This window comes from Symphalangus syndactylus, chromosome 1, assembly GCF_028878055.3.
Source record: "Symphalangus syndactylus isolate Jambi chromosome 1, NHGRI_mSymSyn1-v2.1_pri, whole genome shotgun sequence".
NCBI classification, from domain to species: domain Eukaryota; kingdom Metazoa; phylum Chordata; class Mammalia; order Primates; family Hylobatidae; genus Symphalangus; species Symphalangus syndactylus.
In genome coordinates, this window is record NC_072423.2 from 143,633,031 (window position 1) to 143,649,579 (window position 16,549).

A 16,549-nucleotide genomic window follows, 5' to 3' on the forward strand; every position below is an offset into this window, starting at 1 on the left:
CTGTATCTGAACGGAAAAAAAGTTAATGTAACCAGAAACATTCTGGATTTGAATTTGAGTTTTATATTTGACTGGTTAGAAGACTTTTATGGTCTGAATACTTGGGTCCCTCTACATTAATATGTTGAAGCCCCAACCCACGATGTGATTGTGTTTGGAGACAGGGCCAGTGAGGAGGTGATGAAAGTTAAATGGGGTCATAAGAGTGGGATCCTAATCCAGTAGGGGTGGTCCCCTTAGAAAAAGAGGAAGAGACGGACTGGGCGTGGTGGCTCATGCTTGTAATCCCGGCACTTTGGGAGGCCGACACGGGTGGATCACCTGAGGTCAGGAGTTTGAGACCAGCCTGGCCAACGTGGCTAAACCCTGTCTCTATTAAAAATACAAAAAAAATTAGCCGAGGGTGGTGGCAGGTGCCTGTAATCCCAGTTACTCAGGAGGGTGAGGCAGGAGAATTCCTTGATCCTCGGAGGCTGAGGTTGCAGTGAGCCGAGATCGGGCCATTGCACTACAGCCTGGGCAACAAGAGCGAAACTCTCTTTCAAAAAAAAAAAATAAAATAAAATAATAAAGAGGAAGAGACACTGGAACTGTCCTCACCATGTGAGGTACAATGAGAATGTGGCCATCTGGATGCCAGGAAGAGGGCCCTTGCTGGGAAGCAGATCAGCTGGCACCCCTATCTTGGACATTCCAGCCTACACAACTGTGAGAAAACAAATTTCTATTGTTTAAGGCACCCCATCTGGTATTATTACTATTATGGCAGCCCAAGCTGACTAAGAAGACTAATTTGATTCTACCGTGTTATGTTTTACAGAAAAATTAATAGCAACTAATTTTTTGGGATTCTCTCAACAAATTGATAGGTGTTTCTTGAGGGGGACAAGAAACTCAATCACTGCAGAGTTAAAAGTAGAACAGAAAAATCAAGGAGCAGAAACAATGTGCTTTTAGATCCCTGTGATCCTGTTGCCATTGATTGTACAGTGAAGTGTTTGTGTGTATCAGCAAATTGAAACCAAATGGATATCCACCATACTGACTCACAGTTACTCTGCTGAAAGGTAAGCGGCAGGAATGTTCCAGCCAATTTGGGGTTTTCAATAAATCCTTTCAGAACACTTAAGTAGAAAAGCAGACCCAGTGTTGAAACAGCCATTTTCTTGAAGCTTTAAAATGAATGTGAGAAGGAATTGTAATTAAACCCAATGGAGCTGTTCCTTTTACTTTTTCTTTTTTTTTTTTTTTTAAAGACAGAATCTTGCTCTGTTGATCAGGCTGGAGTGCAATGGTGCAATCTCGGCTCACTACAACCTCCACCTCCCAGGTTCAGGCGATTCTCCTGCCTCAGCCTCCCAAGTAGCTGGGATTTACAGGCACCCACCACCAAGCCCAGTTAATTTTTGTATTTTTAGTAGAGATGGGGTTTCACCATGTTGGCCAGGCTGGTCTGGAACTTCTGACCTCAGGTGATCCACCCACCCTGGCCTCCCAAAGAGCTGTTCCATTTTACTTGTCAAAATGCAGAAATTTATATGAGACCAGATTATAAGAGATTATAACAAACCAAATCTAAAGTACCTTTGCTTCTTTGGAAATGTACTGAAATAAGATGAGATAGTGGTGAAAATTATTTGTAATAGTAATTATTATAATGTGAATGATTGCAGCTCAGACTGTTAAGTATATGTTGAGTTCCAGGCTCAGTTTTAGTAATTTCATCTGTAAGTTCAGTTAATCCTCACAATAACTTTGTGAGGCTTATCCCTATTCTATAGACAAGGAATCTGCCACAAAAAAGTTAAATAATTGGTCCAGTGTTAAACAGCTAAGTGGTAGAGGTGGGATTCAGACCAGCCAGTGATGCTCTTAACCGTCACATTATTAATCTCAATACTATTAGTATGACCATGAGTTTTATTTTATTTATTTATTTTTGAGATGGAGTTTCACTCTTGTTGCCTAGCCTGGAGTGCAATCGTGGCTCACCATAACCTCCCCGTCCCAGGTTCAAGTGATTCTCCTGCCTCAGCCTCCCCAGTAGCTAGGATTACAGGCATGAATCATCACACCTGGCTAATTTTGTAATTTTAGTAGAGATGGGGTTTCTCCATGTTGATCAGCTGGTCTCGAACTCCCAACCTCAGGTGATCCACCTTCCTAGGCTTCCCGAATTGCTGGGATTATAGTTGGGAGCCACTGCACCTGGCCTGAGTTTTATTTTTAACAATAAAACAAAGTTTAATTTGTTTTTTTGTTTTCTGTTTGTTTTTTGAGACAGTGTCACTGTCGTCCAGCCCAGAGTGCAGTGGCTCCTCCATAGATCACTGCAGCCTTGAATTCCTGGGCTCAAGCAATCCTTCTGTGTCAGCCTCCCGTGTAGCTGGGACCGTAGGTGTGTGTCAGCATGCCCAGCTGATTTTTGTATTTTTTTGTAGAGATGGGGGGGGGGGGGTCTCACTTTGTTGCCCAGGCTGGTCTTGAACTCCTGGGCTTAAGTGATCCTCCTAGCCCTCCCAAAGTACCAAGATTACAGGCATGAACCACCACACCAGGCTAACGTTTAATTTTTTAAAAATTAAAATTCTTGTTGCCCAACTGAATGGTTTAGAAACTGTAGCGCTTTTCTTTTCAGGCCTTGGTTTAAAGCTTGATGTCAATTAACTCTGATGTGAATGATTTTATGTGGCTGTTGAAAGTTAATGCTGCTTCAGGAAAAATTAGCTAATACATGCTGGACTTAATACCTAGGTGATGGGTTAGTAGGTGAAGCCAACCACCATGGTCCACGTTTACCTACGTAACAAACCTGCACAGCCTGCACATGTACCCCGGAACTTAATAAAAGATACAGTAATAATAAATAAAATTAATGCTGTTGAATAAATAACTGCTGAGTAAATCTTTCATGATCAATTCAGACATCTTCATAGAGACCCGCCTTCACTCTCTTTTGGAGGCAATACCAGCTTTTCCCAGGTTTTAGATGATAAATATCTGTGTTCTTCTCTACACACATGAGTTGCTGTTTCAGTGGCCAGCCTGAGCCAGGTAGGATTACAGAAGTAGCGCAGAATGCTCTCCCTGCCCCGTGACTCCTGTGAGCTAACCGAGGAGGGGAGAGTGCGTGTTTATGCAGCAAACACAAAGCGGCACAAAGAATGGTGATGGGTGGGGAAGAGGCCCCATGAGAAGAATGTCCAGGGGCGGGTCGGTGAAGAAAGGCCTCCTGAAAGAGATGGTTTTTAGTTTTCTTCTAGAGAAAGAGAAACCACATTTCAAAAGGGGAACTCTATTTCAGTTGAGTTTATTGTGGGTTGATAAAGTAAATTCCTTTCAAGACAGTAGTCCGTCCGAAACTTGCAGTGACTTGCCTATCGTCGCAGCTTTCTCTTCTTTCTTGCTAAGTTATTGCTTTCGTGGTTTATGTAAACTGATTGTTTTTCATTCATTTCGTGTTAAAGGGAATTTAAAATCTTCTTCAAATACTTTCGTATCCTTTTAAACTTTTCTAGACGAGAATTTGAGAGAGATAGTAAGCAAAATTATGAGAGATTTTTCACATACTTGAATAAAGTAATTACTAAAAATCAGAGGTTATTACCCAATAAGTTACTCTAAAAGCCAACTTGAGGCCGGACATGGTGGCTCACATCTGTAATCCCAGCAATTGGGGAGGATGAGGTGGGAAGGTTACTTGAGCCCAGGAGATTGAGACTAGCCTGGGCAACAGAGTGAGACCCTGTCTTTACAAAAAAATAAAAACATTAGCTGGGCAAGTGGCACACACCTGTGGTCCTTGCCACTCAGGAGGCTGAGGTGGGAGGATCACTGAGCCCAGGAGGTTGAGGGTTCAGTGAGCTATTATTGCACCACTGCACTCCAGGCTAGGTGACAGAGCAAGACCCTGTCTCTAAAATGTGAATAAAATCTAACTTTAATGTGTCACTAATAGATGTTTCTATGTTTGTATGTAATTAAATCACTTTCCTTAGAGCGTGTATCAGGATCTCTTTTCATAAAAACAGTATTAGTCGCTAACATGTTTTGAGTGCCTGTGTGCACCAAGCACAGTGCTAAGCCCTCTTTTAAATGCATAATCTCATTTAATTCTCATAAGTCCTAGTAGGGATACTGTGATTATCCCCATTCTAGAGATGAGGAAGTTGAGGGTCTGAAAGCTTCAGTAACGTGTCAGAAGTTACACAGTGGGGTAATGGGTAGAGACAGGAAATGGGCCAGGTGTTCTGGCCCCACCTGGCTCTTAACCTTGGTCCTTTACATGCATGCAGAAGACTTGACACACTCATGTCTTCTTTCATAGACATGAGTGAATTCTTCATTAAACCACATGTGTGTGAAGGAGAATGTGGGGAAGGCTGGCTTGTGCTAAGAACTCTTCTAAGTACTGGAATGAAGTGCACAGAAGAAACCCATTCCTTCCATTAGGGAGCTTAAATTCTAATAAGGGGATTAAGAAAATAAATACATTTTTGGATTCATGATGATGAATCCAAAAATAAAAGGGAAAGGGCCAAGCATGGTGGCTCACGCCTGTAATCCCAGCACTTTGGGAGGCTGAGGCGGATGGATCACTTGAGGTCAGAAGTTCGAGACCAGCCTGGCCAACATGGTGAAACCCCATCTCTACTAAAAATAGAAAAATTAGCTGGGTTTGGTGGCAGGTGCCTGTAGTCTCAGCTACTTGGGAGGCTGAGGCAGGAGAATCTCTTGAACCTGGGAGGTGGAGGTTGCAGCTAGCTGAGGTCGCACCACTGCACTCCAGCCTGGGTGACGGAGCAAGACCCTATCTCAAAAAACACAAAACAAGCAAAAAGAAAGAATAAAGCAGTGAAGGAGATTAGATTTTTAAACGGGTGGTCAAGAAAGGCCTCACTGAGAGGGTGACATTTGGGCAAACACCTGAAAGGAAGGGAGGAGGGAGGCATTTGGGTGTCAGGTGGGAGGACTTTCCAGGCACAGGGACCAGCTGTGCAGAGCCCCGAGGTGAGGCAGGGTGTAGGGTGCGTGAGGAACAGTGAACCACCCACTGTGTGTGGTGGGGGCTGGAGGACGTGGATGGGCGGAGGAGGTCAGGACCGACCAAGCAGGGCCATTCGGGTGCCTGAGAGGCACATGTCCTCTTTTCATCCTCAAGAACATCATCACTTGTAAATGCTTGATCTTTTCCAGGCGTTTCACACAATTCTCACTTGGCAGTAATTATGGAGAAGATTGCTTTGTGGAATGACTCTTGAGTAGGCTTAATATGTCACAGTGCAGGCTCGCCCGTTCGTTCAAGAAGTGCTTAGAGCCCCTGCTCTGTGTTGGGCAGCGTACTAGATTCTGAGACTACAAACAGGATTAAGCAAATATGCCCTCTTAAGGAGCTTACGGGTTGGAGGGTGAGGGGATAAGGGGGTGTCTAAGCAAATCGTTCCAATGAAAACTCTTGGCTCTTCAGATCCCAGCTCAGCTGTCCTGGCCTCTCTGCTACTTTGCATTCGTAGTGCTGTATGCTCATTATTTCCTTACATGTCTATCTCCTTCTAGACGGTGAAATCCATAAGGATAGAGTTCAGCTCTTAGTTATTTTCATATTTTCCAGTGCCCAGCACAGTGTACTGGTTGCACAACAGGTGTTTAAAAACACTGCTTGGCTTGATTTGAATGGAGACCTGTGCGAAGCACTGTGTATCCACAGTAAAGCAGCAACACTAACTCGTGAGGGAGAACTGGAGGAGAGGCGGTGACATTTGAACTGTTTGGAATGCGCCTGCAGGAGCTTGCCAGCAGAGGAGGCTCCTGGGGTTCCCAAGGGTGCAGATGTGTCGTTGTCAAAGGATACCGTGTGCTTGGGGAACGTCAAGGCCAGAGTCAGCATGCCTGGAGCAGACGTGTCCCAGGGTCAATGAGAGATGAGCCTCTGCCTCGAGGGAGGTTGAAGCTGATTAGTTCTAATACTGTAGACACAAACTTGCACGAGTGCTACACATTTTTTGGGAATGGATAGAAGAGTACATGTTTAAAATAATTTGGAGACAGAGTGTCTGGTCGCTTCTGTTGGTGGTGAACAGTCCCAAGTGTCTCCCCAGCTGCCACCTTCAGAGGCTGGATAGGTGGTGTGCCATGAAGTGAAATGTGGAATAGAGCAGCAAGAAGTTTTCTGGAGGAGAATAGTGAGTTTAGTTCGGGGCATGTGAAATTGGAGGAGGCTACAGACTGGGAAGCACCTCGGAGGGGTGTGTGCATTCCTGAGGTTTAAGAGTAAAACTATATAGAGACCAAGGAAACCATCAGAAAAGAGCTGACATAAAGAGATGAGACAGGCCCGGTGGCTTCCGCCTGTGGTCTCAGCTACTAGCTACTCGAGAGGCTGAGACAAGAGGATCTCTTGAGCCCGAGTTTGAGTCTACAGTGAGCTATGATTGCACCACTGTGCTCTTGCCAGGGTGACAGAGCGAGACCCTCCGAAAAGAAAAGAAAAAAAAAGTTGGTGTGAAGTTTTGAGGTCTCAGTGATCTCACCACCTCATTGTTCAATGGAGCTCTGCTCATAAACCTTGACTCCTAATGAGCCAGGAGGCTCACTGTGCACCTTCTTTTGTTCCTGTCAGGCATTATTAGCGTGGGTGTCAGATGGTAAGTAAATTTGCTGGTGAACATGTGAAGACCCTTGTTCATCTCCTTTGCACGGTAGCTGGGAAAACGAAGTAACACCTCTAAGTCTTTGGTTTATTCCCCTCTGAATTAAAATGTTCCTGTAGTTATGGGACACGTGTTCCAGGCCTGTGACTAAGGCAGTTATTTTTGTTTAATCCCCACCTGAAGCCACAGACATCTTGTGAACATACTTGCAGAGGCAGGTACTGACAGCATCACCGAGAATGCTGTGCTTCTGTGCAATTCGAGTCATCGTGAGAACTTCGCTATGTGGGACTTTTTGCTTCTTTGTCAAATTACTGCACTCTTAAGACTTGCCGTGTTTTTGTTATGACTCACCTGTGTTGCTGTGCCTTTGCCTGGGGAGCTTACCCTTGAATTTAAGCAAATGAGGATAGTTATACAGAGTCCTATTGCCTTGATGAACTCGAGAAGGTGGAATACTAAAATCACATTTGCAGCATATAAATCTAGAGTGTTACTGAAATACTTTGTGTTCTGCAACGTATTTACTTAATAGATAGAGCTTGTATGTTAGGTAAGTCATGTGCCAGACACTGAGGGATTGTGGGATGAGTAAGACGTGGTTTTTGCCTTCTTGGTATTAACTGCCAAACAGAAGAGGTGACAGTTCTTCTTTCATCACATTTGTTCTTATAGTACTATAATTTAACAAAAAGAAGTGTAGGATTTTGGAAGAGGGTGTAATTATAAATACCAAAGTCTGCTTAATTTTTTTCTTTCTGTGATATAGGAGATGATATAATGTAATAGAGTTACATTCTTAAATAGGTAGGGGCCAGGCTTGGTTTAATGTTGATGCTTTGTGCTGTTTAACTTTTGCCCCCTGAGATCTGAGAAGTAAGGAGGATGCACATGGATTGAGATATTTTTCAGGACTTGACCAAGGTACTAGAAAGTAGAATGAGAAGAGGAGTTACGGCTCAGAATATAGAATGTAGAGATCGAGGTCAAAGTCAGTACAGATGGCGTGAAAATACAGAGGAGGGCCAGCAGGCGATTAGGACAGAACAGATTGGCTTTCTGGCAGTCAACAGAGAAGGCGGGTGTCTGTAGTCCCAGCTACTCAGAGAGGCTGAGGCAGGAGAATGATGTGAACCCGGGAGGTGGAGCTTGCAGTGAGCCGAGATTGCGCCACTGCACTCCAGCCTGGGCTACAGAGCAAGACTCTGTCTCAAAAAAAAAAAAAAAAAAAAAAAAAAAAAAGAGGCTCACTGAGAGCCTCTTATCAATGTCAAGAAAGGGATGTGGGGCCGTTTTATTCTTTACCTCTTGTCTTGAATTTAACCAGGCAAATTGGATAGTTTATCAAGTTTACACTACTCTCTTCCCAGTAGGCTATTTTAAAGGTATAGCATTTTAAATTAAAAATGAGAAAATAAACACCTGTCATCTTACCACCACCAAATAGCTTTTAACTTAAAAATTTATGACTATTTGGCACCTTTTCTATTTGCATATTCTCATGCACATATGTTTATGTATATAATGGAGACAGTGTCTGCTGTTTTTTTTTTTTTTTTATTTTTTTGAGACAGACTCTTGCTCTGTTGCCCAGGCTGGAGTGCAATGGCACGATCTCGGCTCACTGCAACCTCCACCTACCGAGTTTAAGCGATTCTCCTGCCTCAGCCTCCCGAGTAGCTGAGATTATAGGTGCCTGCCACCATGCCCAGCTAGTTTTTGTATTTTTAGTAGAGACAGGGTTTCACCGTGTTGTTCAGGCTGGTCTTGTGCCCCTCACCTCAGGTGATCCACCCACCTCAGCCTCCCAAAGTGCTGGGATTATGGGCATGAGGCACCGTGCCAGCATGCATCATGTATAGTCTTGAAAATCATAATTAGGACTTTGACTTTGAACTGGAGTGACTTAAGTGTTAGCAGGATCATTCTGATAGTTGTGATGGGAGTAGATTGGATGTCGGTGAAGTAGGAACAGGGAGATCAGTTAGGAGGGGTCGCTGTGATGACAGCAAGAGGTTATGGTTTCTGGGACCCAGGTTGTGGCAGTGGGGCCTGGTCAGATTCTAGGTATGTGCTTGAAGGTAAAGCCAGTGAGGTTTGCTTAGATTGGATTGGGGGTGAGAGCAAAGGGAGGAGTCACGGATGACCATGACCATGTTGGTGTGAGCAATGGAAGGATGGTGCAGCCTTTACCCAAGATGGGAAGGGATGGCGGAAACATAGATGTTGGGAAGAGGAGATCCGAAACTCAGTTAAATTGAAATGATTGATAAGAGGCTGTGTGGAGTGGAAAGCTGGATATGCAAGTTTGAAGTGCATGGGAGAAATCTGGTCTACGGATATAAATTTAGGATTCAGCACCATATAGAGGATATTTAAAGCCACCAGACTGGATGAGATCCCCAAGGCAGTAAGTGTAGAGAGCACAGGTCAAGGATAGCTCTGGGGTGCTCCCTGGACTCTCCAAAGTCAAGAAGGAACAGCCAGGAAGGTAGGGGCATCCCTGAAGCCAAGTAAGGAAAGCCTTTCAAGGAGAAAGGAGGAACCAACTGCATCCAATACTGCTGGCAGGAGAATGGCGTAGTTAAGAACACAATTTACAGCAGGTGACAGAAAACCCGACCAGTGGACGTAAACCAGAGGCTGTGTGTGTTTATTCCTCGGAGGGCTAGAGGCAGGCCCTTCCAGGTTTGACGATTCAGAAATGTCCTCTTTCTGCCTCTCCGCTCGTCTCAAACGTCAGCATGTGGCTTTGTCATTGGCTTTTCAGTTAAAATATGGCTGCTAGGAGTTCCGTGTGCATGCCACCACTTCCTGTGACTGTGTTCCAAGGCTGGAAGCAAAGGACAGCATCTCGGGGCAGGAACCTCCTCCTCTGTCTTCATTTATCAGGGGGACACACGTGCAGCAGCTACCCCCTTGCCCTGTCATCCTTATGTCTGATTGGCACAGACCAGATCTGGCTCTTGCCCCTACTGGCATGAAAGGTTGGGAAGCAAGTATTTGACTTTGTAAACTTTTCTATGGAGTTAAGCAGTGGAGATGGGGATTAGGAATGACAGTTGGCTCGCCAGGAAAGGTGTTAGACACAGTGAGGTTAAACTTAAAAACAAAAAAAGTTACCAACTCTTTGTATTCATTGTTCCATCAAGAGCTTTTGCTCAGCTTTTGCTCACTTATATTTGGGGGCATAGGATTTTTTTTGATCTGCTCCTGTTCATTTCCTTTGGCTATTGTTTTTATGTCTTTATTTTGCATATGGTGATTTCTTAATTTTTTTTTCACTTTTATGTTGTCAAATGTATTGTTTCCATTAACTTTTTCTGTGTTTTTATGTATAATAAGATGGTCCCTACTCAAGAAGACTGACCTATGTTTAATTATTGTTTTTTATGGTTTCATCTTAAGCCGTTTGCTTTGTAATCCAATTTAATTTATTTTGGTGGATGGTGAGCACTGAAAGCTAATATTTGTATGGTACTTTGTGCCAGATGCTGTTCTAAGCATTTTAAAATTATAAATTCATTTAATTCTCACAAGAACCTATGAGGTAAGGACTACTCCTATCACCCCCATTTTCACATATGAGAGAACAGAAGTGCAGAGCGGTAAGGAACCTGCTCACTAGGCAGTGTGAGGTGGCGCCACATTTGAACCTAGACGATCTGTCTCGAGATTGTCAACTTTTAACTACTGTACTGTTCTGCTTCTCAAATTTTAATTTGGTAATTCAAATATCTTAATACCACAAATAAGTATGTTTTTGCTGATTTAAGATACCTCCCTTATCCTATCCTATCCTGAATTTTTATATTTCTGAGATTTATATACCATCTTATTAATCTGTCAGTATGATTTTATTCCAGTAAGACTTTTATTATTTTATAATATCTTACTCCAACTAGTTGCACAAGTTCCTTGTTTTGTTTTAACTTAAAAAATTGTGGCAAAATATATGTTGCACAGAATGTGCCATTTTAACAATTTTTTAAAAGTACAGCTCTGTGGCATTAAGTACATTCATATTTTTTGCAGCCATCCTCCGTATCCATCTCCAGAACTTTGTTTTCCCCCCTGAAATCCTGTATCCATTTTACTAACCCCCAGTTGTCCGTTTCTTTCAGCCCCTGGCACTCATCATTCTATGTTCTGTCTATATGCATTTGACTATTCTAGTAATCATGAAGGAGAATCATACATTATTTGTAACTGGCTTATTTCACTTAGCACCATGTCTTCAAGGTTCATCCATGTTGTAGCATGTGTCAACTTCCTTTTTCAGGCAGAATAGTATTCCGTGGTATATCTGTACCACCTTTTGTTTATTTGTTCATCTGCCTGTGAACAGTTGGGTTGCTTCCACATTTTGGCTATTGTGAATAATGCTGCTGTGAAGATGGTTGTACAGATATCTTCTCGAGTCTTTAACTTTTTTTTTTTTTTTAAGACACAGTCTTGCTCTCTCGCCCAGGCCAGAGTACAGTGGCACTATCTCAGCTCACTGTAACCTCCACCTTCCAGGCTCAAGTGATTCTCCTGCCTCAGCCTCTCAAGTAGCTGGAATTACAGGTGCCTACCACCATGCCCAGATAATGTTTTTTGTATTTTTAGTAGGGATGGGGTTTCACTATATTCGCCAGACTGGTCTCAAACTCCTGGCCTGGCCTCCGGTGATCCTCTGCCTCAGCCTGCCAAAGTCCTGGGATTACAGGCACGAGCCACCACCCCCAGCCTGCTTTCACATCTTTTGGATCTGTACCTAGACTTGCAGTTGTTGGATTATATGGTAACTTCAGGTTTGATTTTTGGAGGAACCACCATACCATTTCCACAGTGGCTACACCATGTTATGTTCCCGCTAGCAGTGCACAAAGTTTCCAGTTTCTCCATGTCCTTGCCAGCACTTGTTAATTTTTTGTTTTTGCTTTTTGTTTTGATGATAGCATTCTATTAGGTACAAAGTAGTATCTCACGGTGATTGTGATTTGCATTTCCGTAGTGACTAGTGACATTGAGAATCTTTGCATGTGCCTGTGGGCTATTTGTTGTCTTCTTTGGAGAAATGTCTATTCGAATTCTTTGTCCACTTTTTAAATTGGGTTTTTTGGTATTTTTGTTGTTGAATTGTAGTCTTAATGTTTTTCTGTTCTACATTTTTTTTGGCTCTTCTTAATTATCTAGATTACTTTAACATGTTTTAAAAATCCAATTTTTTTCCCCCATTTAAAAGCAATCACATGTAGGTTCAGATTGCAATAGCATTCAATAAGATATCAATTCATGGAAGAATTCACATGTGTACCCTTGTTCAGAACTTTTATTTTTCTCATTTTTATAATTTTCACAACAGAATAGCACTTTTTTGATAAATTTATTCATAGAAACAGTGCATATGCATGTGTCTATGTGTGCAGTTCCTTTTTGTTACTAAAGTAAGGGATTTCTTTTTCTGTTTTTTTCCTGGCACATAGGAAATATATGGATTTTGTATAATACTTATTTGGTAAGAAGCCCGTCAGGTTTATTTAATATTTATACAATGATGCTCTACCATTGAAGCTCAATTGTTAAACATGTATATTTAGTGTTGGTGAGAGAATTCGGTCCTTTAAGTTTAATTGGAAGTGGACCTGCAGCCACGGTTTTGAGTATGTGTAATTTATTTCTCTTATAACTTATTGTTAACTTGTCACTTTTAGGTTTCCCCTGATTTTGTAATAATTCCTACTTACTGTAGATAATTACTGTAATGGTAACTGTCTCTATGTAGTTGAGTTGTATTTAAGGAACCCAATTTATAATTACAGCTAGAGGCATATTCTCTGAATTAACTGGAAAAAAAAACACATATTCTCATGTCTTGTATTTTAACTGTGTCTGTTAATTTGGCATTTTCTCTTTCTGACCTTAGTAGTTAGTGGCCTTGCCACTTGCATGCCTTACTCATATATTTCAAATGGACCTCAATCATCTTTTCATTTTCTAGTTAAAATTCTCACTTCTCTAACCCTGGCAGGTTCCGGTACACTAGCTTCCTATCTTTTTCCCTGATTTCAGTCTTCAGTCAGTTCTGCACACTGCTACCACACAATGAAGTTCTGATGTAAATGCTAAAAAAGCCTCAGCGTCCCCGACCCCCCCAACCCACATCTTCCCACCATATCCATCCCTAACAATTAAGATCTAAAATTACGAGTCTGGCATTCAATGCCATATCTCACCCACCTGTAAACACCTACCTCTTCAGCCTCATTTTCTTCTTCTTCCCACCTGTGTTCCCACTAGGCTGTATAAACTACAGAACAACATACCTTATGATGAGACATGATGTTTTCTCTAGTTTACAGTTTTTACTGAGAACATCTCATTCTGTGGCAGGATGTCAGGTGTTTCTGGCTCTGTATATGTTTGAACTTTGTGATTACTTGCAGTTGCTTTACTAGGTAAGCACATGAATACTTGTGTAACACACACCTTCATGTGAATCTATTGTCCGGATTTTTATTAAGATGATCTGTTGTGGCCGGGGACAGTGGCTCACACCTGTAATCCCAGCACTTTGGGAGGCCAAGGCAGGTGGCTCATTTAAGGTCAGGAGTGTAAGGCCAGCCTGGTGAAACCTCATCTCTACTAAAAATACAAAAAAATTAGCCCGGTGTGGTGTTGTGTGCGTGTAATCCCAGCTTCCTGCAACACACGTTGTACAGCACATCTGTAGGATGTATTCATCTTGCATAACTGGAACTTTCTACCTATTGAACAACTCCCCATTTCCCTTCCCCACCAGCCCCTGGCAAGCACCATTCTACTATTTTGTTTTACAGAATAGGATATTAATATTAACACTATCCTGTTCTTCACTTAATCTTTCCATTGAAATTTTAGTTTTGCTAGGCATCTTTTACTGATTTTTATTGTTGTTAAATATAATATTCTTACTCAGGTTTTCTGAGGTGAGTATTTTAGTAAATTGGTTGATTAGTGAAGGTTTGCTTCAAATCCAATAGACTGTGTTACTATCTAAGGCAAAGTGGAAGTGTTATTCCTTCCAGATTTTCCCTCCATAAAAGATGGTTTTAATTACAGAATAAAAACAAATCTGTTGTCTATACGTAAGTCTATGCTAAGTGCATGAGCTTAAAATAAACCGCTGAGGTCAATAATATCCCACAAGTAGATCTCAAATCTTTATCTTTCACATCTGAGATAAGTTACACACTACGATATGAACTGGTAAATGTCACCTTTTCAGAACTGTAATTCAGAGAAGTCCTGTACTGATTTCACTGTTTAAGAATTTAGTGCCTGTGTTACTTGCAGTCTCTCAACCTAATATTGCTATGTTTTACTTTTAATATTGCCTATGATGTGTATATTTTATTGCTTGATATGAAATCCAATTAAAACGACTTTAGGCCAACTTTACTGTTAAGCTAAACATCGGGACTGTTGGTGAAATAGTTAAATGTCTTTGTTGCATCCGCACTGTTTTCACCATTCCGCTGTAGGAGCTGCTGTCTAGTAAGCGCTCCAGTCTGAACTCTGTCTGCCTCCAAGCCTCATACTTCTTTCTTTAACTGAGATGTTTCTATTCTGTGGCATGGCCGAGGGAACACTGGGCGGGTGGTTAGACACTTGGATTCTAGGCCTTACTGTCACCGGCTGGGTATGTGACCCAAGTAAGCCATTTAACCACCTAAGTAGTCTTCTCATCTATTAACTGGGATAGTAATGGTCACACACCGTTAGGATTATTCTCACTTTCAAAGGAACTAATCTTTTGGTGAAATCGGCATTTGTTATCCTCAGTGCTCATTCGTCAAGAGTCATGGTGGAATTGGGAAGACTTTGGTGAGGACTGGCTGCCATTAGGTGTAGGGGATGGGCCTGGATGGGGGTGACAATGAGATAGGGGAGATCAGGGAAATGATACTTGGGTGCAGGGGTAAGCTTTCCTCTAGTGCAGCTGTGTGAAGGTACAGGTCTTCTGTCGTAATTCCAGGCACACTCAGAAATGTCTGCAAACCTGTGTTTAGAAACAAAGCTGTGAGGCATGCATTTCTGAAGAATAAGCTGATTTCCAAAATATAGGAAGCCTTGGCTGCACTGTGGCTGTGGCCCAGTCATTTTGGTCTGTTACTTGCCCAACCTTGCTTATTAGTTTTGATGATGACTCATCAGTGTTTCTGCTGAAGGGGCGGCAATTTGGTAAATTTATATTCTAAAAATCTGTTTTTCTGTTCCTCCTAAAGCAAGTAAAACTGGTGGCTAACCATAAATTTTTTAAATGGGTATTTGCTATCTAACAGTTTCTAATTATTGTAAAGGATGTAAAGAAAAAAGTCTCTAATAGACTGAAGAGACAAATAAGCTTGTAAAAATGGGTTAAGCACTGAATGCTTCAGTATAGATGATGGGAGAACACATTATCAAAAATACATCATTTACTCTTGGCATTTAAAAAAATGAATTTGTTGAGGAAGCATTTATTAAGTCTCACTCCATGCTATACCTTTGCCAGTTCCTGAGGACGAGAATCGAATCAGGTGCTCTTCCTCATCTCAAGAACCTTAGAGATGGTCCAAGAGGAATGTGGAGGCAAATGCTGTGATAGAAACAAGTACATGGTGTGAGCAGAAAGCAAGGCATAGTCCATGGCACGCAGAGAAGGGTGTCCTGGCAGGATAAGCTCACAAAGAGGTCCTGATTCTCAACCGTGCTTGAGAAACTTCAGGTGCATTTTAATCACGTGGGGATCTTGTGAAACTGCAGGTGGTGATTCAGTAGGCCTAGGGTGGAGCTGCAAATGGGTAGCAAGGGTTTAAAAGAAAAGCTTGAGCTGACTTTGAATTCACTGGACAAAAACAGGGGAGGGGATAGAAAGGAGACCATTCAGTTGGAAGGATGGGCATAAGCAGAAGAATAGAGCGAAATGACTGGAGAGAAACCACGAAGGGGTGTGTGTGTATAAAGGGGTGGAGGCATGGCCTGAGGGGGAAGAAGTGGGTAGGGATCAACCCTACATTGCCTTTTAAGCCTGTGAAATTGAATATTAAATAAAAGGATTGAAACTAAGATCACCATCCTATAGATTGGGGTGTCCAATCTTTTGGCTTCCCTGTGCCACACTGAAAGAAGAAGAATTGTCTTGGGCCACACATAAAATACACTGATGATAGCTGATGAGCTAACAAAAGAAATTGCAAAAAAATCTCATCATGTTCTAAGAAAATTTATGAATTTGTATTGGGTCAGCATTCAAAGCTGTCCTGGGCTGCATGCTGTAGATGGTGGAGAATCCCAAATTTTAGATTGGGTCATGACCTTAATTTCACATTCAGGAGATTAACATGTTGGAGTTGGAAGGGGTGGAAGGACAGGATTTTTGGAGTCCAGTACAGTTTAGACAACGATATAAAAGGTTAAATAAGGATTCAAAGGGTGGAAGAAGGGCTCTTTGAAAAGAAATGATGTGCCTGTTGGAATATTAATAGAATAGCACATGGTGTGCCCTGGTGTCAGAGAGAAAGCTAGGTTGATTGGAGCAGAGCACACATGGATGCAGAAGAGCAATGCAAGAGTGAGGCTGGAGCCGAAGGGGGAGCTTAATGTGGTCACTTCAAATGTCAGGCCCGAGGAGCTTCAGCATCTTTTTCTCCATTAGGATGAGGTTTTTATCAGCAAAATTGCTAGAACAAAGCAATGGGCATTACTTTCCAGCAGCATTATTTGACTCACTTATGAGATCCTTAGTGACACGCAACAATGTCATTTTCATCAAAGGTCTTTTTCAACTCGGGGTAGTCTTCAGTTAGGTGGTACTGGTAGCATTGGGAGACAGTGCTAGAAAATATGGGGATCTGGGGAAGAAAAGATGATTCTAATGGTTTGAAGCTGGG

General features: G+C 42.2%; 1 protein-coding gene and 1 long non-coding RNA gene across 5 annotated transcripts in view; one reads left to right on the forward strand and one right to left on the reverse strand.

Moving 5' to 3' along the window:
* The window catches only part of MTUS1 (microtubule associated scaffold protein 1), a 156,961-nt gene that overhangs the window by 59,379 nt on the left and 81,033 nt on the right, over positions 1 to 16,549 (forward strand). The window contains exon 1 of one of the 4 annotated variants that reach the window (XM_055287053.2): positions 9,461 to 9,637. The exons of the other annotated variants lie outside the window; for them this stretch is intronic. Coding sequence (XP_055143028.1) covers positions 9,586 to 9,637 — 52 coding nt within the window. The 5' untranslated portion in view covers positions 9,461 to 9,585. Of the gene's footprint in view, positions 1 to 9,460; positions 9,638 to 16,549 lie in introns of those variants that run through there. 4 annotated transcript variants of the gene reach the window in all.
* The window catches only part of LOC129486822 (uncharacterized), a 33,839-nt gene continuing 32,406 nt past the window's right edge, over positions 15,117 to 16,549 (reverse strand). The window contains exon 3 of the long non-coding RNA XR_008659109.2: positions 15,117 to 15,450. This is a non-coding gene — a long non-coding RNA (uncharacterized lncRNA). The remainder of the gene's footprint in view (positions 15,451 to 16,549) is intronic.